General features: G+C 45.2%; 1 protein-coding gene across 1 annotated transcript in view; it reads right to left on the bottom strand.

Annotated features, from left to right (window-relative positions):
• Nucleotides 1-1823: 1823 nt before the first annotated feature.
• LOC146199422 (excitatory amino acid transporter-like) overlaps nt 1824-18602 on the bottom strand; it is a 29189-nt gene continuing 12410 nt past the window's right edge. The window contains exons 5-10 of the mRNA XM_084594905.1: nt 15762-15864; nt 14996-15122; nt 13159-13392; nt 5933-6127; nt 4928-5062; nt 1824-2970 (exon numbers count right to left, since the gene is read on the bottom strand). Of these exons, the coding sequence (XP_084451031.1) occupies nt 2817-2970; nt 4928-5062; nt 5933-6127; nt 13159-13392; nt 14996-15122; nt 15762-15864 (948 nt within the window). The 3' untranslated portion in view covers nt 1824-2816. The remainder of the gene's footprint in view (nt 2971-4927; nt 5063-5932; nt 6128-13158; nt 13393-14995; nt 15123-15761; nt 15865-18602) is intronic.

The following is an 18602-nucleotide window of genomic DNA, read 5'->3' on the forward strand; positions in this document are numbered from 1 at the left end:
TCGGCTTTCCTTTCTCCACGTGTCTCTTCTAAAGCTTCTGATTTTTGGCACGATTTGCATACCACACGCTGACCCCCCTTGGTTCCCCTCGTCAGCTCGATATCGACGTGATGTATGGGCTAGCAGAAGAGCATTCCTCTCATCCTTTGAATTCAGCCGGATGCAATACATTACGCATTAATCCGGGGTCGTTAGCAGTTGAAATGACATGCTGGCACCAACAGATATATGACTCGTTCGTCACAGACTAGTTGTGTACCAGGAGACGTTTTAGTTTCAAATAAAATTGTTTTTGCTTAATGAAAGACGGCCTTGAGCTAGCCCATGTTGCGTTAAAATATGTTTATTATGTGTGCATGGGCTCTGATAAACGTACTAGCTGTCCAAGGCAGCATTCTTGATGATCTAACGCTTGTAACAAATGAGACGCATATCCGAACGGATGGCAGCTTAGTGGTGCGCATGACCGACAAAGTACTGACCTAAAAGACTTCGAGTCGCAAGTAGTGCATCGAACTTTGTCGCCCCGCGGCCAGAGGTACTTGCTCACTAATATTTTCATTTTATAGCACGTTGACGCTACCTATCTCTATCAACCTATGCTGGGCACTCTGCCTAGCCCACTTACTCGCATTTTTGACCCGAGGACCTACCCGTGGCCTTCGCACTTCGGCGAAGCCTGGATGATCCAGGCTTCGCCGAAGTCGAGTTGACTGGTTTTATAAAATGTTATCGCGTTTGATGCCACCGATCAATCGCATGACCCAGAGTGCTGCTCTAAAGCATCAAATGCCCTCCTCGAAGAAATACGTGACCTGACTGGTCACCATATCCGGAGATGGCAGAGTTTATAGCTTCCCTACAGGCTGGTCAGGTTTACCGGAATCTACTGCAATCACCCGTCACGTTCGCTCAAAGTGAACGCCTTGCATACCGAATAATATGCGACGTAGTAGTATGCCTCGAGATAGGACAAGAGAGCGATCTTATTTGCATCGTTCAATACGAGAGGCATCACTTGGCTATTTTTAAACCCTCGCTGCAGTTGCGAGTGATCTGATTCAATATGAGGTTGACTGCACCTTCAACGTTCCACAGGAAACGCTACAGGATTATGGGGCACACACAAAAACAACTTTGCGCCTGCATCAGGACTAAAATCCACGAAACAATGTCTTTGAAAACAAGGTATCTGATAACGTGTTTATTTTTTAGCAGCTTTATTCTATTTTTCAGGCTGGCCATATTGAAGCAAGTTAACGGGAGAAGAGGCTGCTTTTAAGAAAGCGCCACAACATGCAACAATGTAGTATACATTACGCGCATGTTTATTTTCAAACAAAACTATATAGAAACGAAAAATAACAAGCAGCGTGGAGAATTACAGGGAATAACGAAAAATAACATTGCCTTGCCCGCATCTGCGGGAATGAGCAATCTAACAAGTCTAGTTTTTTTGGGGCGCCAGTTTTAAACTGCAAGAGAACTGAAGAATACTGTTGCCAACATATTGATGGGTATGCTATTAATACTCCTATGCATTGCGAGAGTTTTCTTTCAATGTTTTGTCCTTCACTCGCACTGAATAATTATTATTACCATATAAAAGCAATGGGGTGGGAGTCTAGAATAATTGTGAGGCAACTTTGCAATATCATTGGGTACTGCTCTGAAACTGTTGATGTGAATGGTGTAACCTACCGACGAGCAGTCCATGCAGTCTTGATTTCAAAGTTTCTCCTTAAAAAACAAAAACAAAAAAAAAACGCTTATCCAGAATTTCTGAGTGCGCTGAAAGCATGCAAGAGACGAATAACAGTAGCTTCAGGAATTCAGGAAACTTTTATTTTTGAAAACATTTGCTAAACATGTATTGAAGTAACCTGGACTTTCACATCTAAATATTCTTATTTTGCGATTGAGGCATTTAAAAGTGCGAATAGGTCACTGAATAGTTTAATTTCATTGCACTCAACGTTATTTATAGGTTCGCAAATATCTGTGGCCCGAGATACAACCTTAAAATCTCTTCGCTTCATCAAAGCGAGCTCATAATGCCTAACGATGAGACTTATGCGCAGCAGAGGGTATCTTTAATTCGCCTACTCTGAAGAATTGGGGCACAGCAGTGATATGTACGGTACCTCTCAAGCAGCTCTAAAGCAAAATAAGTTTCGAGGCTTTAGCTTATCAGATTAGAACTATCATTGTGGTCTTAACAATAAACTAGGGTGTGTGAATCTGATCCTGGGGTGTTCAGATAAGCGTCGACGTATCCGGAGGTAGCAGTGCGAAAGAATTTATTTTTGTACGCAGCATTAAAACAATGCTGAATATTAGACAGACACTGAGCTGCACAAACGGCGTTCTGTTGCGCTTTCATACCGGGTATGCTAATTATAAGAGTGATAAACAAAATGGCCTAAATGCATTTAACTCTCATAAAACAACACGACAAGCCTTTCACTTTCCCCGATATAAGAGGACGTGAGAGGATCACTTCGAGTCATTCAAATGTTAACGCAATTGCTACCGCTGCGGAAGGTCTGCACAGGCAGCGTCTACGTTAGTGTTTTCCCCCATGAAATACAATACTGGCTCTGTTGGAAATTGCTGAGTGGATGCTATGAAAAGTAAACGGGGTTGCACTGTCCTCGCGAGACATTAAACTACCCGAACGCTCGACACGAACGATCGCACTCCATTGATGGTCTGCAGAGCAGGAGATCGTCACTAGTGAGCAATACTGAAGGTCTTGACTCCGATGTCAGCCAAGCGTTTAGGCAGGATCGCCAGTTGGTGCGTGCCGTCACTTTTCAGAGGGCCGAGTCCTGCAGTTTCTCGGTGGCTTCGTCGTCCGTGACTATTACTTCACTGAGCTCGGCACCTTTCTTCCCGAAGCAGATGTGGTCGACCAGTGCACTGGTGACGCAGTCACCTAGGCAGTTATTCACCGTCCTCGCGCGGTCTCTGCGTACAGAAAAAAACGATTCCAGCATGACGAGATGCGCAAAAACTTGCATTATTCATCTACCACAAAGATTATCATGCTTGCCATGTTGGTAATAGTAACGCTGAATGGTTTGAGCCTATCACCCGGGTAAATCTCATAGGTGTAGAGATAGTGTATCAGCGAAAAACTCTCGCGCTCACGGGCTCACTATCAACAGCATGAACTTTCGTTTTGTGCAGCAGATCATTCTAGGTGACATGCCTTGAATGATCTCTTTAAATTGTTCACGGCACGTGCTTTTTTAGTCTTTTATTACTCATACCTTCATTACAAGTAAGACAATATTTAATAGAATTTAGTCACAATAAACTATACAAGGGTTCACTGGAAATATATACCAAAACCACTAGCTACACGCATCACAGATTAATTACGGAACAACTACAAAATGATAAAAAGTGGGAAATGAAAAAAGGAACGCCATACCAAACGATGCGCGTATAAGCCTTGGTGCAGTAATTGTATTGGCAGCACATTTGAAAAGAAATAACAATCGCTAGCTTGAATTGGGGTTTTACTACACCGCGACAGTTGTCTTGTTATTGCGACAAGCAACAAAAGTCCAGCTATGAACGGACAAGCGAGGGTGCTGCATGGTAACAGAAGACCCGTTCAAATGTCAGCAGTATATCAATGTAACGTCTTCAAACAGATGACGATAGTCTGGCGTGTGCGCTTCATCAGTAAGAAAAAAAAATACACACAAAAAAACTGCGGCTTAACTCGGCTAAGCTTGGTTATGCAAGTAGGGTTCGCTATGCTTAGTTATGCTGTGTTGCCAAGAGGTGCTTGGGATTGGGCTAGTTGGAACATCTTCTCATAAAGGCTGCGCTGTTTAGTTGCACTAAGCAGTGTTGCTAAGCCAGGTTAGACTCATACAGGCCCGAACCTAATTTACAAGAATGGAAGCTCGATTAAGAATGGCCAGATCGGGTTTGCTGTGGTTTAACTGCTGCATGACTGCCTGCAGACCTGAAGGAAATTGCAACAAGGTCAAGATGACACGAACGCGTCGAGGGAATTTTGAAGGGGGAAGTCACAGGAGGCGAGCCACATATAGGCAGCGGTGACGATAGAGGGAAAGTGTATAGTCAAGGGACTTGAAGGCTCTGTGGCATTGTGTCAGGCAGCGTTGTAAATTTGTCGAAATATGTACCGACATGATTAAGGTTTACCAGGTGTGTGAAAAACAAGAAGCAGCAGGTGTGTGGTGTAGAAGAAGAAGCGATTGCCGCCGGCTCTGCGCGCCGCACGTGTGAAGAAGCAATGGGCGGCGCCGGCACGTCGCGCTCATTTGAGGTCAAATTTACCGCGCCGGTGACCTTGACCCAACGAGGTTAGTGAAGCTTTAGCTTTAAAAGGAAGAACAAGCGCGTGGGTAAGTTTGCTTTGCAAATCTCAACGTCAAATGCAATTTCCCGTGCTCACTTCTTTTTGGTGTATTTCGCACTGAAAAATAAAAATTGGTCGTGATTTCGAGTGCATAAGAATTTTTTTGGTTTAAAAAGTTAAAGGTCAGGTAATTGAAGAAACACTGAGGTGAATACAGTCTCTACAGGCATTTACCAAACCTTAGCACACAACCTTTGGATCACACGGGGAGGCGTCGTGCGTCAGCGCAGCTCCAGCACGTGACCCTCTTTCTCCCCCAGCTAATTAAACCTCTATCAGGCAGATTCCAGTCTCTTCTAGTACTGCGACAGGCGGTGGGTGCGTGACCTTTGCTCTGCCCTCTTTCTCTTGCTCAACGCGACGTCACAGGTCTCTTCAACTTATCGATGTCAAAGTATCGCTGACAGTTACGGCTCCATGTTTTTCATGCTTTATCTGATGCTAACTTCCTGCAAACGTGGAACACCCGCGAGGTGCGCGTGTCTTGCAACCCACTGTGACAGATAGGCGATGTGTACTCACAGCAGCCACTCGACAGTGAAGAGCAGACTGATGTCGCTGACCGGCGCCCCTATCACCGACAGGGTCATCACCATCAGGAACAGCGCCGAGCTGGGCACGGAAGAGGCCGCCACACTCACGGCCGTCGCCGTGATTCTGCGTGAAAATCAAGAAGGAAAAAAGATTTCACTATCTGCATCGTCACTGTCATCCTCGCATCCTCATTCTATGGCTGCTATCAGCATTATCAACTAAATGTACCGTCATTGTCATCGCAACAAAATTATCGTTATTACTGACGGCTGCGTCATTATCTCTACTATCATCATTAATATTAACTGCATCTTCATTGTGATCGCTACTATCATGTTCACGCTAGACAAGGATAATTACGATCTGTTTCTCACAGCGACATTGTTCGACGGGTCGAGGGATGCGACCTGGTTAAATCGGACTTGAAGCCTGACAGGGTCGATATATTTCCATGCAATAAAAAAAAGCTCGGCATGGCGTAGTGGTTAACGCGTTCGGCTGGGGTAGGAGCGATACTGGTTTGACTTCTGATGAAGACAGATTTTTTTCTTAAGTGTCAGTTAGTGCGGACAGTTCCGCAGCCGATAAGCCACGAAAGCCTTTCACCTTAAAAATTAGAAGCTATTTCCTAGCGTAGAGGGGAAAGGGTCAGTGGTGAAACTCTTTCTTTCTCTGTACATATCAGGAAGAGATAAAATTCAGCGTTTTACATTTTAAAAGAACCTCACCATTGCCGAGGGGCCCACCAATTTATTAATCTTACCGCTTTATTAGTATACTTAAGTTATACACTTATGCAACATATATGTTATAACTTATAACAACGTGCTATAGAGAAACAGGATGCCGAGGCCTTCATGCTCGATTCCTGAAAAGTAGAAAATTCATTGCCCGAAAAGAAAAGCGAATTGATCTGTTCGTTTCACTTCTGAAAAAAATATAGGCGTTAAATTTCGCCACAGCTAGGCTGGTACTCTGCGAGCGTGCACTCACATGACGGCGAAGTAGTCTCCCGATGCCAGGGGGATGTCGTTGAGCTGCGCGATGAAGATGCTGCACACCGTGGTGAACAGCGCCGTGCCGTTCATGTTGACTGTAACACCGATGGGAATCACGAACCGCGTGACACGCTTCTCCAGGAAGCAGTTCTCCTCGAGGCACTTGAACGTTAGCGGCATCACGGGAGCACTGCACGCGCACAGCACTACTTTATACAACGACGAATGCAAACACTGTCCTGCGCCAAACTTGGAAGAGTGATTAAAAATCAATCCCAGAATTTTAAGCTTGTTAACTGCAATAGAATGCAATGTAAACCACCAATAAAAGTGGGATGTGCGCCCCCTCCCCTTCTTCTACTCTGGTCTCGTACCATTTTTAGCTTTATATTTTGATGAGATAAGACATCGGGGGGCATTCGATCGGAGCTGTTCTGAAGAATAAACCATTACATAATAGAGATCGGCACAGCCAGGTGTCTGGAAAAGCTGGCCAATGCTTTCTGCACCCGTTGAGAAGGCGAAGCTTAGTGCTAGACCCTTAAAAGAGACCCTTTACTTTCGCTAGTCTCCGGAAGCAAAAAAAAAAAAAAAATGAAACATGGCTTAGCTTTGCTATGCCTGGATAGACGTAGTGAAAGTCAGTGACTACCTCGGGATCAGATGAAGTTAATTTCTCCAGTCTTCTGCGCCGTTCGTCAGCAGCTAAACTCTTCTTGGCTTCCATGTCGAGCGCGTCTAAGTTCACCGGCGTTCTATAATTCGTTTACAGGAAAGGAAAGGTGCAGCATCTGTCGCAAGAAGCGCCGCTCGGCGGCGTTGGAGCGCACTCGTTCCCGCTTGGTCCTCATAGCTGACGGCAGATGGGTGACGTCACATCCTTGACATCACTCTAATTGAGTGGCCTAGCTATTTTGGTCTTTGATACTTTTGAATTGCGCGCCAATCGCAGTATCTGTCAGGCGCGGAATCCCGTTATCATCCTCACGGTACACACGCGGAATTATGAGCTGCGCTTCACGACCCGCGGCGTGGCACTTGAGACGGACTGCACTTGAGAAAGACGCTGCTCCAGGCGGAAGCGTTTCTCGATGTGCTCCGTACAAAGGCTTCCATCGGCCTCTGGCCGAGGTACTGCTCAGGATGCCGTAATGAATACCGGCAGTAATGAATACCGGCAGTAATGAATACCGGATTGTTTTGCCCCGTCTCCCAACTGGTAAGCTGGTCGCTGACTACGTTTTCTTGCATGCGAGCCTTGCCGGACGCCCGTACCGGGCACAAGACTTCAGAGACTCCCTTCGAAATGTTTGTGGACTTCAAGGAAATTAGTTGAATTAGCCAATTTCAAATGTCTCATGTATGGATGGTCACCTGCAATTTGGCACAATCGAAAGAGAAATTGGTGGCGTGTGGTGATCTCGTTGTTAAGGACCATCGTTGTGTCGTCGTGAACCCATGAACCAAGAGTGGTGAAATTGAAGCTTCTGTGGCTTCCCGAACGCTTGGAAGACACCTTCATACGCGAAGCACTACAGGCCTACGGGAAGATGACTTCGATTTTGACAAAAATCTGGAAAGTGACGGAAATTGAAGATTTGAGAACGCTGAACCGGGATGTTGTTGTGTCTCTGTCTGAAGGAGTCGGCATTGGTGACGTCCCACATGTTCTGACTATTTGTGGTATACAGAGTCTTGTTTTATTACCAGGCAGACCACCACTATGCCTCCGATGCAACCGTGTTGGCCACATTCGTGGGCCCTGCCGTTGGTTGGTTGGTTAGTTGGTTGCACAACTTTTATTTCCATCGGAAATGGGCATCCTCTTCCCCGCCCCCGGCACGCGTGCCCCGTACGCCGCGGTGTGACGACGCCGCGTTGTGACGACTGCCGACGCTTCGATCACACCGCAGAAGGGTGCGTCGCTACCTATGCGGACAAGCCTCGTGTGCGTCCACCCGACGACGCTCTAGAAGAGCATATAGTGGACGCCACAGAAGTGCTCGGCATGGCTGGTGTCCTTTCTGATACATCTGATACAGCTGATACAGCTGATACAGCTGATACATCGGTTGTTCTTCAGGGTGGCTCCAAGGCGAGCGAGGAGAAAGTAGAAGAACGTGAGACGCTGCCTCGATATGAGACGCCGAATCCGGCACATGATAGGGAGCCTGCCACCTGTTCTGCCACAGATACCGCCCCTGTTACTCCAGCCACTGAGGTCAATGCTGAGGAAGAGCTTGCAGGTAAGGCCACTCTACCCGCAACTGAGGCCGTCCCTCTTGTTGAAGAACATCTTCATAAGCGCCGGGCACATTGCGCATCTGACTGAAGTGAAGATGGTGATCCGCTAAGCATGAAGCATCGCCGCCGCCGGCGCACGTCGCAACACAAGGGGAAGTGCCAACGTTCGCGTTCCCGCAGTCGTGGTGGAGGTCCGGAGGCGACGTCGCCGTCTTCAGAGAGACAAATGCAAGCCTAGTTGGCACTTGTGTGGTCACCATGGCGACCCCTGAGGAGCTAGTGTTTGCAACGCTGAATCTGCGAGGCCTTAGGTATCATCAGAAGCAGGTGCAACTTAGCCGACTTTTCAGCAGCAGGCGGCTAGATTTTGTCGTCGTCCAGGAAACGAAGATTGAGAGTGAGCAGGATACAGCGAGGGCACTGGCCCTTTTTGTCTGATTACACTGTTATTGTGATGCAAGCTGTTGGTTTTTCGGCGGGTTGCTTCTTGTTTTTGCGAAAGGCTCCCCCTTACCCTGCGTTATCTTACTATACCGACTCTGAAGGGCGTCTAATAAGCTGCGATTTTTTGCTCCACATGAAGCCATGGAGACATATCAATATTTATCTGTCTAATAGCGCAACTGAGCGCGTTGATACGTTTGAAGGCATGGCTAACCTCCTAGATTGGGATAAAAATGTTGTGGTAATGGGAGACGGTAATTGTGTATGTTACCTGAATGATCGTGCTGGGCCTAGTGTACACAGAGACACAAGGGGTGAAGTGTTGTCGCGTGCTATAGATGACTCAGGACTCTCTTATACAGGGGCCTCCTGTCATGCAACTACACTATTCACGCATATCCAGGGGAGGTCCCATGCGCGCCTAGACAGAATTTATTTTTCTTCCTCGCTGGTTTCCCGTGATGTGTTGTGTGAAATTCTACCTGTTTCTTTTTCAGATCATTGTATGGTGGTTGCTCGGCTCGGGAGAACTTACTGTTCAAAATTTAGGCCGTAATGGGAGCTTTAAAAGCTAAATTCTTCGCTTGTAAATAACCAAGAGTTTGCCTTTCGGATAAGCTCACAACTGGAAGTGTGTTTGACAGGTGCCATGGCAATATTTGTTGCTTGGGAGCTGTTTAAACAGGAGGTTCGAGTGATAGCTATTGAAATTGGGTTTGTAAGGCCATTTTATAGGAAACTTCAAGAGAGGACATTGCATAAGAGTTTGTATAACCTCTATGAATTAGAATGTGAGGCACCTGGAGTATATTTGCACAAAATTGCTAGGGTAAAGTGTGACCTACAAAAACAGGACGCTGAATGATATAGGAGTGCCCGAGTTCAATCTCGTACAAATCGTGCTTTGCACTGTGAAACTCCTACGCGACGAGCTCTACTTGACGAGCACCGTCATGCTACTGCCAAGTTGATACCGGGAATGATGTCCAATGGCACCCTAGTAACGAAAACGTATGAGATCATCTCTGTGTTTGTGAGCTATTACACGACACTGTTCAGTGACGATTTTGCTACTTCTAATTCGGACCTACTCGCTAACTTCACAGCTCTATTACGCCTTTATCAGATGATTACTGTGCTCTTATCAATGGCCCTTTCGCGTTAGAAGAAATAGAACAGGCAATTGACCAATTACCCCTCTCTAAACCACCTGGCCCTGATGGCATATCGTCCGAGTTTTACAAAACTTTTAAAACTTTGCTGAGCCCTGTCTTGCTGCAGATTATCGCTTTAAGTTTTGATGTGGGGGCCCTTCCTCAGTCCTTTACTAGGAATCACACAGTCTTAATTCCAAAGAGTACGGATAAAGAGAAATTGCTCTCAGTGGATGGCTACAGGCCAATCACGTTGGCAAATGTGGACTACAAAATTTTTGCGAAAGTACTCTCAAATCGTTTACAATATGCGATGACGGTTCTCATTGGCTCTGATAAGACGTGTGGCTTGAGGGGACGCTCCATACAAAATAGCATACATATTGTACGTACAATTCTCGAATTTTGCTCCGGCTCTTACGAGCAGCTTGCTGTACTCCAGATTGACCTTCCGAAGGCATTTGATCGTGTCCGGCATTCGTTTCTGTTTTCTCTTCCCGAGCGTGTAAATGTTGGATCAACTGTACTTAAAGGGGTACAACTTTGTTACGACAACTGTTCCACTCGCTTGATTTTTAATGGTCAGCTCTCAGAGCCTGTGCCAATTCGATCATCCGTTTCGATGGAGGCGAAACGAAGAGGCGTCCGTGTGCTGTGCGATGTAAGCGCACGTTAAAGATCCCTAGGTGGTCGAAAATACTCCGTAGCCCTTCACTACGGCTCCTCTTTCTCTCTTTTCACTTTCACTTCCGCCTTCTTTCCTACCCTTACGGCGCGGTTCAGTTGTCCACAGAAACAAGTGTGACAGATACTGAGCCTTTCCCTTCCTGTGAACCAACTATTATATCGATCATCCGTGAAGCAAGGCTGGTCACCGTTACTCTGCCCTCTACCTAAATAGCCACTTTGTTTGAGTGTAGTGCGAAACAACAGTATCCGTGGTTATGTTGCCTTTGGTACTGAAGTCAAAGTACTTGCGTACGCCGATGATTTGGCGTTTTTATGCACTGACAAACCCAGCATTGACAAAATTTTACCCCTATTGAGCAATTTGGCATTGTATCTGGCGCTCAAATGAATAGGCCTAAAAGTTCGGGTTTGTGGTTCGGTTCATGGGGAGCAATGCCGACTCATTATGCTGGAATTGAATGGCCTCGTGTTTTCCCTAAATACCTTTGAGTTCTCCTTCATGCATTCAAGTCCAGCGGGCGCTACTGGAAAGAGCGGATCCCGATACTCCAAAACTATATGCTCGGAGTTTTGTTCCGCACCACCTGTCAATTTTTGGGTTAGCACAGGCATGTAACATGTTTCCGGCTACAAAAATTTCTTACGTTTTACAAGTAGTAGGTTTGACTCATCTCTATGTCAGACAGTTAGTTGCTCGTTTCTTCTTTTGCCGTAATAGTTCTCATCCAATTACCAGAGCATCCCTGCAAACTAACCTTGTGAACCTTCTTTCAAACTCAGTGGTCAAAACACTTAGTTTCAAAAACAAAAATTATACAAAAAAATTGATATCTATGTTGTTCCCGCCTCCCTTATATCGTTCACTCTGTTCTAATTGCATGGGGCATAATGTGTTAAAAAGGGTGCGCAAAATGTCCATCTTGCCTTCTGCTAAAACGTTTTTATTTTAAACTTCATGTCGAAGTTTTGCCTTTTAAAATGTGGTTTCACAAAAAAAAAAATATTTTGGTTTCTTCTGGTAATTGTCGGCTATGTGATAACCTGAAATCATCGAACACTATTTTATTGCCTGCAAAGATGCAAAATTATTTTGGGACGTTCTGCAAAGAACACCGAAGAAAGACTTTATATTGAATTCCCACAGTGTGTGCTACTTAATGGCCACAGAACATGACCATGAACCCTTTGACATGATTTTCCTCCTTGGACTGCACAGCTTGTGGAAAACGCGTATGTTGTATCGGAATGCTGAGTCTCTCGTTTCCCCCGCTACTCATTTCGGCCAGATGGTGCACTAGCTTAGAGACACTTACGAAGATAGTGACTATCAACCAGACTGGCTGCCATTGTTGATGTGTTGTCTTTCCTTGCCACCGTTTTAGTGAAGTTGTGATAAGTAGTATTCTAGTTGTGTGGTGTTGTGTTGTGTGTTTCAGTTGAACTTTTCGCCTACAGACTGATTACTTTGTAAATAATGTATATAGCTCTTCCTTTGAATTTAAAGGCATGCAATAAATAGCACGCTGAAAACAAAAGAAAAGAAAAACCCGCGGCGTGGCGTGGCACAGCGGTAAAGCGCTCGGCTGGGGATCCAAGGGATCGAGGTTCGATTCCCGGATGGATACTAATCTCTTTTAATGAGGAGGAGTCGCACACCTTTTAAGCGTTGCTAGGCAACGCCGGCAGAGCTTGGTGAGGGGGCTGCGCATTTGGCCTTGCCTGTGACGTCACGGCACACGGCATACGCGAAGCTCGGCTCTGACCCTCGTAGTGAAGCTTTTCGCTTCAAACACCTGCGCCTCTCCTAGTGACGTCACTCGGCGAGTTCGCGCATGCGCAGCTGTGGCTAAAAGGGATCACACACACGCCAGATCCAGTGTTGACTAGCCTAGTGAAGCTTTTCGCTTCAAAAGTCTACAAACCTCGTACGAGGTTGGGACCATATGGCGTGCAGTAAAGTTGTTTGTTTTAAATTGTTGATCATGAGTATTTCCAATTGCATAGTTTTTCAACAACCTTTGAGGACTAAGAAAAGAAGCGTCCTTTATGAAGACCTTGAAACCAGTGTAAGGTATCAAGCATGAACATGAAAAAAAAACTACAAATTACTTTGTCATCACGTCTCTAGCTGCCCTGTTCTTTGTTGTAACCTGTCTTCGTTTTTATGTGCGGAACAACAGCGAAAGGTCCGCTGGCTCTGCCAAGCTCAACTTTTCTTAAACAAGATTTCTATCCTTGTGGTACGTTATCATGCACAAGATTATGAAGAAGGAGCTTGTGTTTAGCTAGCCGTGTCGTAACACTGGAAGGTGAACAACATTGCTTCATCGTGCGCAACTTATATAAATGCAAAATGACACGCTTGTTTGTTGTCCAACATTTAGACGGGCATTGTGCTGTTGAATACGGGCACAGAGCAGAGAACTGGGAATGTATTTGGGCACTCTCTTACATTGCACCATTCCCATAGTTAATTATTTTGCGTATCGCCTTTCGCATGTAGAACGCAGTAGAGCCTAAAATATTGAACCATATCTAGAATAATTATCATCCCGCTGTAAGAGTTCACTTACTTGCACCATTATGGCAAGTTTTACACACAGCTAGAAGAAAACAGCACAGCCCCTGACTCTACCCGGTTCCCTAAGAGGGTTGGCTTAAGTGCATCAAGCGCTGCCTGCATACCTACCTGGCAGCCGTGACGAAAGCGCAGAGTCCCACGTATGCCAATTCTCCGAGAAAACGGAACGGGTTCTTCCGTGTTACCACAAAGTACAGCAGGCACTCTGCAACAAACAGCTCGACAGCCAGACCGGAAAGCACGGTGGCGACGAGGAGCGCCATCTGCTGGAATAGCGTCACGATGCTTCCCACCAAGAGGATGCGTTCGCAGAGCAGGCTCATCACTCCCACAGGCGTCATCCTGGGAGAAAAGGAGCGTGGTGGTCTTTAGTGTGCTGAGAGGTACGCACACTCAGATGATTAGCCAAGCCGAGCATCAGAATCGTGCGTAACGTCGCTGGGATTGGATAAGCTGTTTTGTGATGTCCTTAATACAAATGAAGTCGTTAGTCATGGCCATAGCAACAACCGCAACCTTAGTACCCCTTGTGTGAAGCTTAAAGCATTAAAAAAAAAGATCACGAGCATGCATCTGGCAGGCAGCAGTGTTCAGGTTACATCGCAGGGCGTTGATTAGTCGGTGGGTTGTGTGACGTCACGAGAACATATGGCATAATCAAGACAAAATGAGATGGCAGGACGCTGCTGACAGCTTGGGCAGGTCCTTCGATATGAAAGGGTCAGGTGAAAATGGAACACCGTCGAATATCGGTTGCCGTCGATAGGATTGACTAAGCTGTTTCGTGACATTACTACTCGGTCTCTTACGGGTAATTCAAATCAAGGCCGGTATAGCTTATCCTATGACTGACCATGACCTAACCTTGACTTGAGCTTCGGCTTTCCCTTCACCTTTGATTCAACCACTGACATTGACCTAAACCCTGGACCATATTGATCAGTATTCCTCAGCCCACTGCCATTGGCGTAACCGAGTTGGGCCTTTTCAATTTTTTTTTCAGGAATAAGAAAAGAAGTTGACCTTTCCAGGATAGATTCCCGTTGGCATTTGCATGCAATAATGAACTTTCCTAATTGGATCGCCCCTCTGCAGGCTTACTGTCTTGAGCAGGGAAGCTCAGTCATCGAGATCAAGAATGCCACCAACCAACAGTTCAAAGAAGCGGAATTCAGGATATACCAAGGCCCGATGCGGCAAGATGGAGGCTGATGAAAACTATTCATGAGCAAGCTTGTTCATCTGAGTCCGGCGTAAAGAAATTTGAAAACGATTTAGTCACATTAAAGAACTTCGTCTCAGAAGAAATCAAGACTCCAAGAACGGATCTCAGAATACTCCGAATCTGTTTCATTGATTTTCCTTTACGGCGATTGTGAAGGAAAAAGAGCAAAAAAGTGCGGTCTTGTTTTTATCATGCCTGATAGGTTATGTGTCACTGTATATTTCCATCCGTAAGGTTGCCTCGTGAAATATCAGGACTGTACAACTTCTATAACCGCCGCATTAAGCCATGGTATCATTATTGACACATGACAGAAGTGAGACGGAACTAACTCTTTCAATGTTTTCTATGCGTGCTCAGTATTTAGTTGCGGCAGCATTCCGAGCATGCGGTCGGGGATTCTAGAGCCGCAGAAGCCGTATGAACGCAGAAACTGCACTATTTTTAATCTTACAAATTTTGTACAGTTACTAACGACAAGCGGACGCATATTGAGCAACTCGTTCGGCCTTTGCGCGGTTCGGAAGCATGACTTACTGTTGGAGCCCATTTCTTTTCCCCCTCATTCTCTTTATATGCGTAATTCAGATATTTCATCGCTTTATTTATGGTATTTGTAGTAAAGCGACTTTGCTGGTAGGAATAGTATCAAAACAAAACGACCCGAAAATGTCCTCACTTACTCCTACGCGGTTGAGACAAGCAAAGCGTACAACGTACCACATGACTAGGAAGACAATTTTCATAATGGCGACATCCAGCGCGGAGAAAAACTGCTTCAAGACTTCGACTGGCTTGCCCAGTGTGCCCAGTGCGCCACCGAATACGATGCAGAATACGATTAATCCTGAAAAAGGAAAACAAAATTGCATGTTGGCTTAGCTGTGATTGCAAGAAAAGCGAGAGTACACGCTCTGCTGCATGCTATTAACGACGAAGTTCACTTGTGTTTACGAATGCTCCCTATTCACAACCAGCTAATCATCCCTTATTTAGAGAAGTACATACGCTATCACTGACATGGACGTTTTCGAATGCCGGATAAATGTTTAGATCACAAAAACATTTTGTGACTGATTTACAAAACTTACATAACGTAAGGAAATTTTTCTCTTAGATATATTCCTGATACATGTTTCACTAGTACATCAAGATGCTTTGGAGTGAATGACAGACTCACGAGACATTCATAGACGCAACTCGCTGTAAAAAAATAATTTTTGTGAGCCACTATGTGCACTGATAGCTGACAGGCCACAAGATGGATTTAATTATTGAAGATATGAAAATGTAATAGGGAAATTTCGTAATGTTGATGGGTGAACAGTAGCGATATACTTCAATTTCTGAAAGACTGTTTCTCGCTTAAACATATTTCGTCAAATCGCATAATATATTAACACGTCATTCTGTTTTTTTTTTCTGGAATTTGAGAAAATGAGAGCGTTATAACGGGCTTATAATTCAGCTTAAAGGGCTCCCTTACCTAATGAGTTCATTCCCGTTCTTCGTGACCAGTTTCTCTTGAGGATTTCCTTGGGAGGCTCGCCATTGATGGATATGTTTTTCTTCTCGTACGATGTATAGCCCTGTATAAAGAATGGTAAATGTCGATACTTAGAAAGCATTGTACAAGCTACATTTGTGCGGATCAAGCCTCGCATTAAATAATTACATAAATAATTGATTGAAATAGAAGAGGAGATCTGCTAAACACTGACACTTTTTTTTGCATCAAAAAACAATACGCTTAACAGGGTTCCTTAAAGGGTGGTGCATACATTTCAACCGACGGAGATAAAAAAATGCTTGCCAACTGATTACAATCGCTTTTAATTCTTGGATCCTTTCTAGGAGAGGCCGTCTTAACTTTCTTACGAACAAAATACGCAATATTTCCCTATATATAATTGGATGAAGAGTTTCGGATTGTGAGCGTATGCAAGTTAGACGTTAAGCAATTATCTGTTGGCACACAACGCGCTTTTTTTATGTTCTACGTTTAGGGGAATATCTAAGGTGTATTGAATGTGTGAAGTGAGAGCTATGCAGGTTCTATACAGCTATACAAAGACTTACGCCCAGTTATGTAGCTTTTCTGCAGCTATGCAAGCACCAACACCCTAGGTGCTGTAGATTCGTAATAGGAAGCCTACAAAGCTTCTATACACCTATATTGAGAGCTATATGAAACTTTTTCTAAAGCTATGCAGCTTCTACAGAATCTTCGTAGCTGACTTTTCGGCCTTGTCTTGGATCCTTGGGGAAAGCAAAACAGCTTTCATGGAAGCTTCGTATTTGAAGAAAAATTTCTCTTTTGTTTTAACCGCGAAGTCTCTCAAAGCTGCACATTTCCTTTGTAGTAGTATTGCAGTGCTCGGGCGAGTGGTAGTAATTAGTACAGTTCAGTTCAGTCGTTCAGTCGTGTCCGACTCTTCGTGACCCAATGGACCATGTCACGCCACGCTTTCCGGTCTCTCACTATCTTCCTAACATCACATACCTTCATCTGCAGTGCCTCGAGGATGCCATCTAACCATCGCATTCGTTGCCTACCCCGGCCTTCTCCGGCGACCCTCAACCTTTCCCAACATCAAATCTTTCTCCAGCGACTCCTCTCTTCTCATCAGATGACCAAAGTAGCTAAGCTTTAACTTTAGAATTTGACCCTCCAATGAGCAGTCAGGGTTTATGGTCGACAATATCGACTGATTTGATCTTCTGGCAGTCCAAGGAACTCTCCAGAGTCTTCGCCAGCACCACAATTCAAACGCATCAATTCTTCGGCGGTCAGCCTTTTTCACAGTCCAACTCTCGCATCCATACATCACAACTGGAAAAACCATAGCACGAGTTATACGGATCTTGGCTGGCAGACTAATGTCTCTGCTCTTTACTAGGCGGTCAAGGCTAACTATTGCTCTCTTTCCCAGAAGCAGGCGTCTCCTAATTTCATGGCTGCAGTCTCCTTCCGAGGTAATCTTGGAGCCCAAGAGGAGAAAATCTGTCACAGCTTCCACTTCTTGTCCCTTGATGCTCCAGGACATTGATAGGACAAGACGCCATGATCTTTGTCTTTTTAATGTTCAGTTTAAGCCCAAACTTCTCACTCTCTTCTTGTACGCGCATCAGAAGTCTCTTGAGTTCCATTTCACTTTCTGCCATTAAAGTGGTATCATCCGCACATCTAAGGCTGTTGATACGTTTTCCAGCAATCTTCGCTCCAGCTGAAGACTCGTCAAAACCGGCCTTCCTTATGATACACTCTGCATATAGGTTAAATAGGCAGGGCGACAGTATGCAGCCTTGCCTCACTCCTTTCTCAATCGGAAACCAATCAGTAAGACCATGCCCAGTTCTGGCTGTGGCCTCTTGCCCTTCATACAGGTTCCTGAGGAGAAAGATGAGGTGAATTGGAACTCCCATCTCTTGGAGAGCTTGCCACAATCTGCTGTGATCTACGCAGTGAAACACTTTCGCATAATCAATAAAGCAGAAGTGGATGGGTTTCTGGAACTCTCTTGCTTTTTCCATGATCCAGCGAAGGTTGGCAATTTGGTCTCTAGTTCCTCTGCCCTTGCGAAACCCAGCTTGCACGTCCGGAAGCCCCCGATCAACATACTGCTGCACCTACCTTGGAGGATTTTCAACATCACCTTGCTAGCATGCGAAATAAGCGCGATCGTGCGGTAGTTGTAACAACCTTTGGCACTGCCTTTCTTTGGAATGGGGATGTAAACTGACCTCCTCCAATCCTGTGGCCACTGCAGGGTTGTCCAAATCTTCTGACATAATGTATGCAGAATGTTAACAGCGTCATGGTTGAGGTTTTGAAGCAACTCAGCTGGAATGCCATCAATTCCGCTAGCTTTGTTCTTAGCAAGGCTGGCTAAGGCCCATTCAACTTCATTCTTCAGGATGCCCGGCTCGAGATCAGTGATCACAACCGTCTTATGTTGGGTTTGCACATTCGGGTCCTTCTTGTACAGTTCTTCTGTGTATTCCTGCCACCTTTTCTTTATCTCTGAGGCTTCAGTGAGGTCCTTGCCTCGTTTGTCCTTTATCACGCCCAGCTTAGCACAGAAGCTTCCTTTGATATCTTTGATTGTCTTATACAGAGCTCTTGTGTTCCTTAATTGGCTGTTGTCCTCAACTGCTTAGCACTGTATGTTCAGAAAGGCATTCTTATCTCTCCTAGCTATTTTCTGAAAATCCGCACTGAGAACCTTGTATCTTTCTCTTTCCCCCATAACTTTTGCCATCCTCCTTTCCTCAGCTATTTGCAAAGCCTCTTCAGATAACCAGTTTGCTTTCTTGCATTTCTTTT

This window comes from Amblyomma maculatum, chromosome 2 (assembly GCF_055883805.1).
Source record: "Amblyomma maculatum isolate TAMU_Amacu chromosome 2, ASM5588380v1, whole genome shotgun sequence".
In the NCBI taxonomy this organism is placed as follows: Eukaryota; Metazoa; Arthropoda; class Arachnida; order Ixodida; family Ixodidae; genus Amblyomma; species Amblyomma maculatum.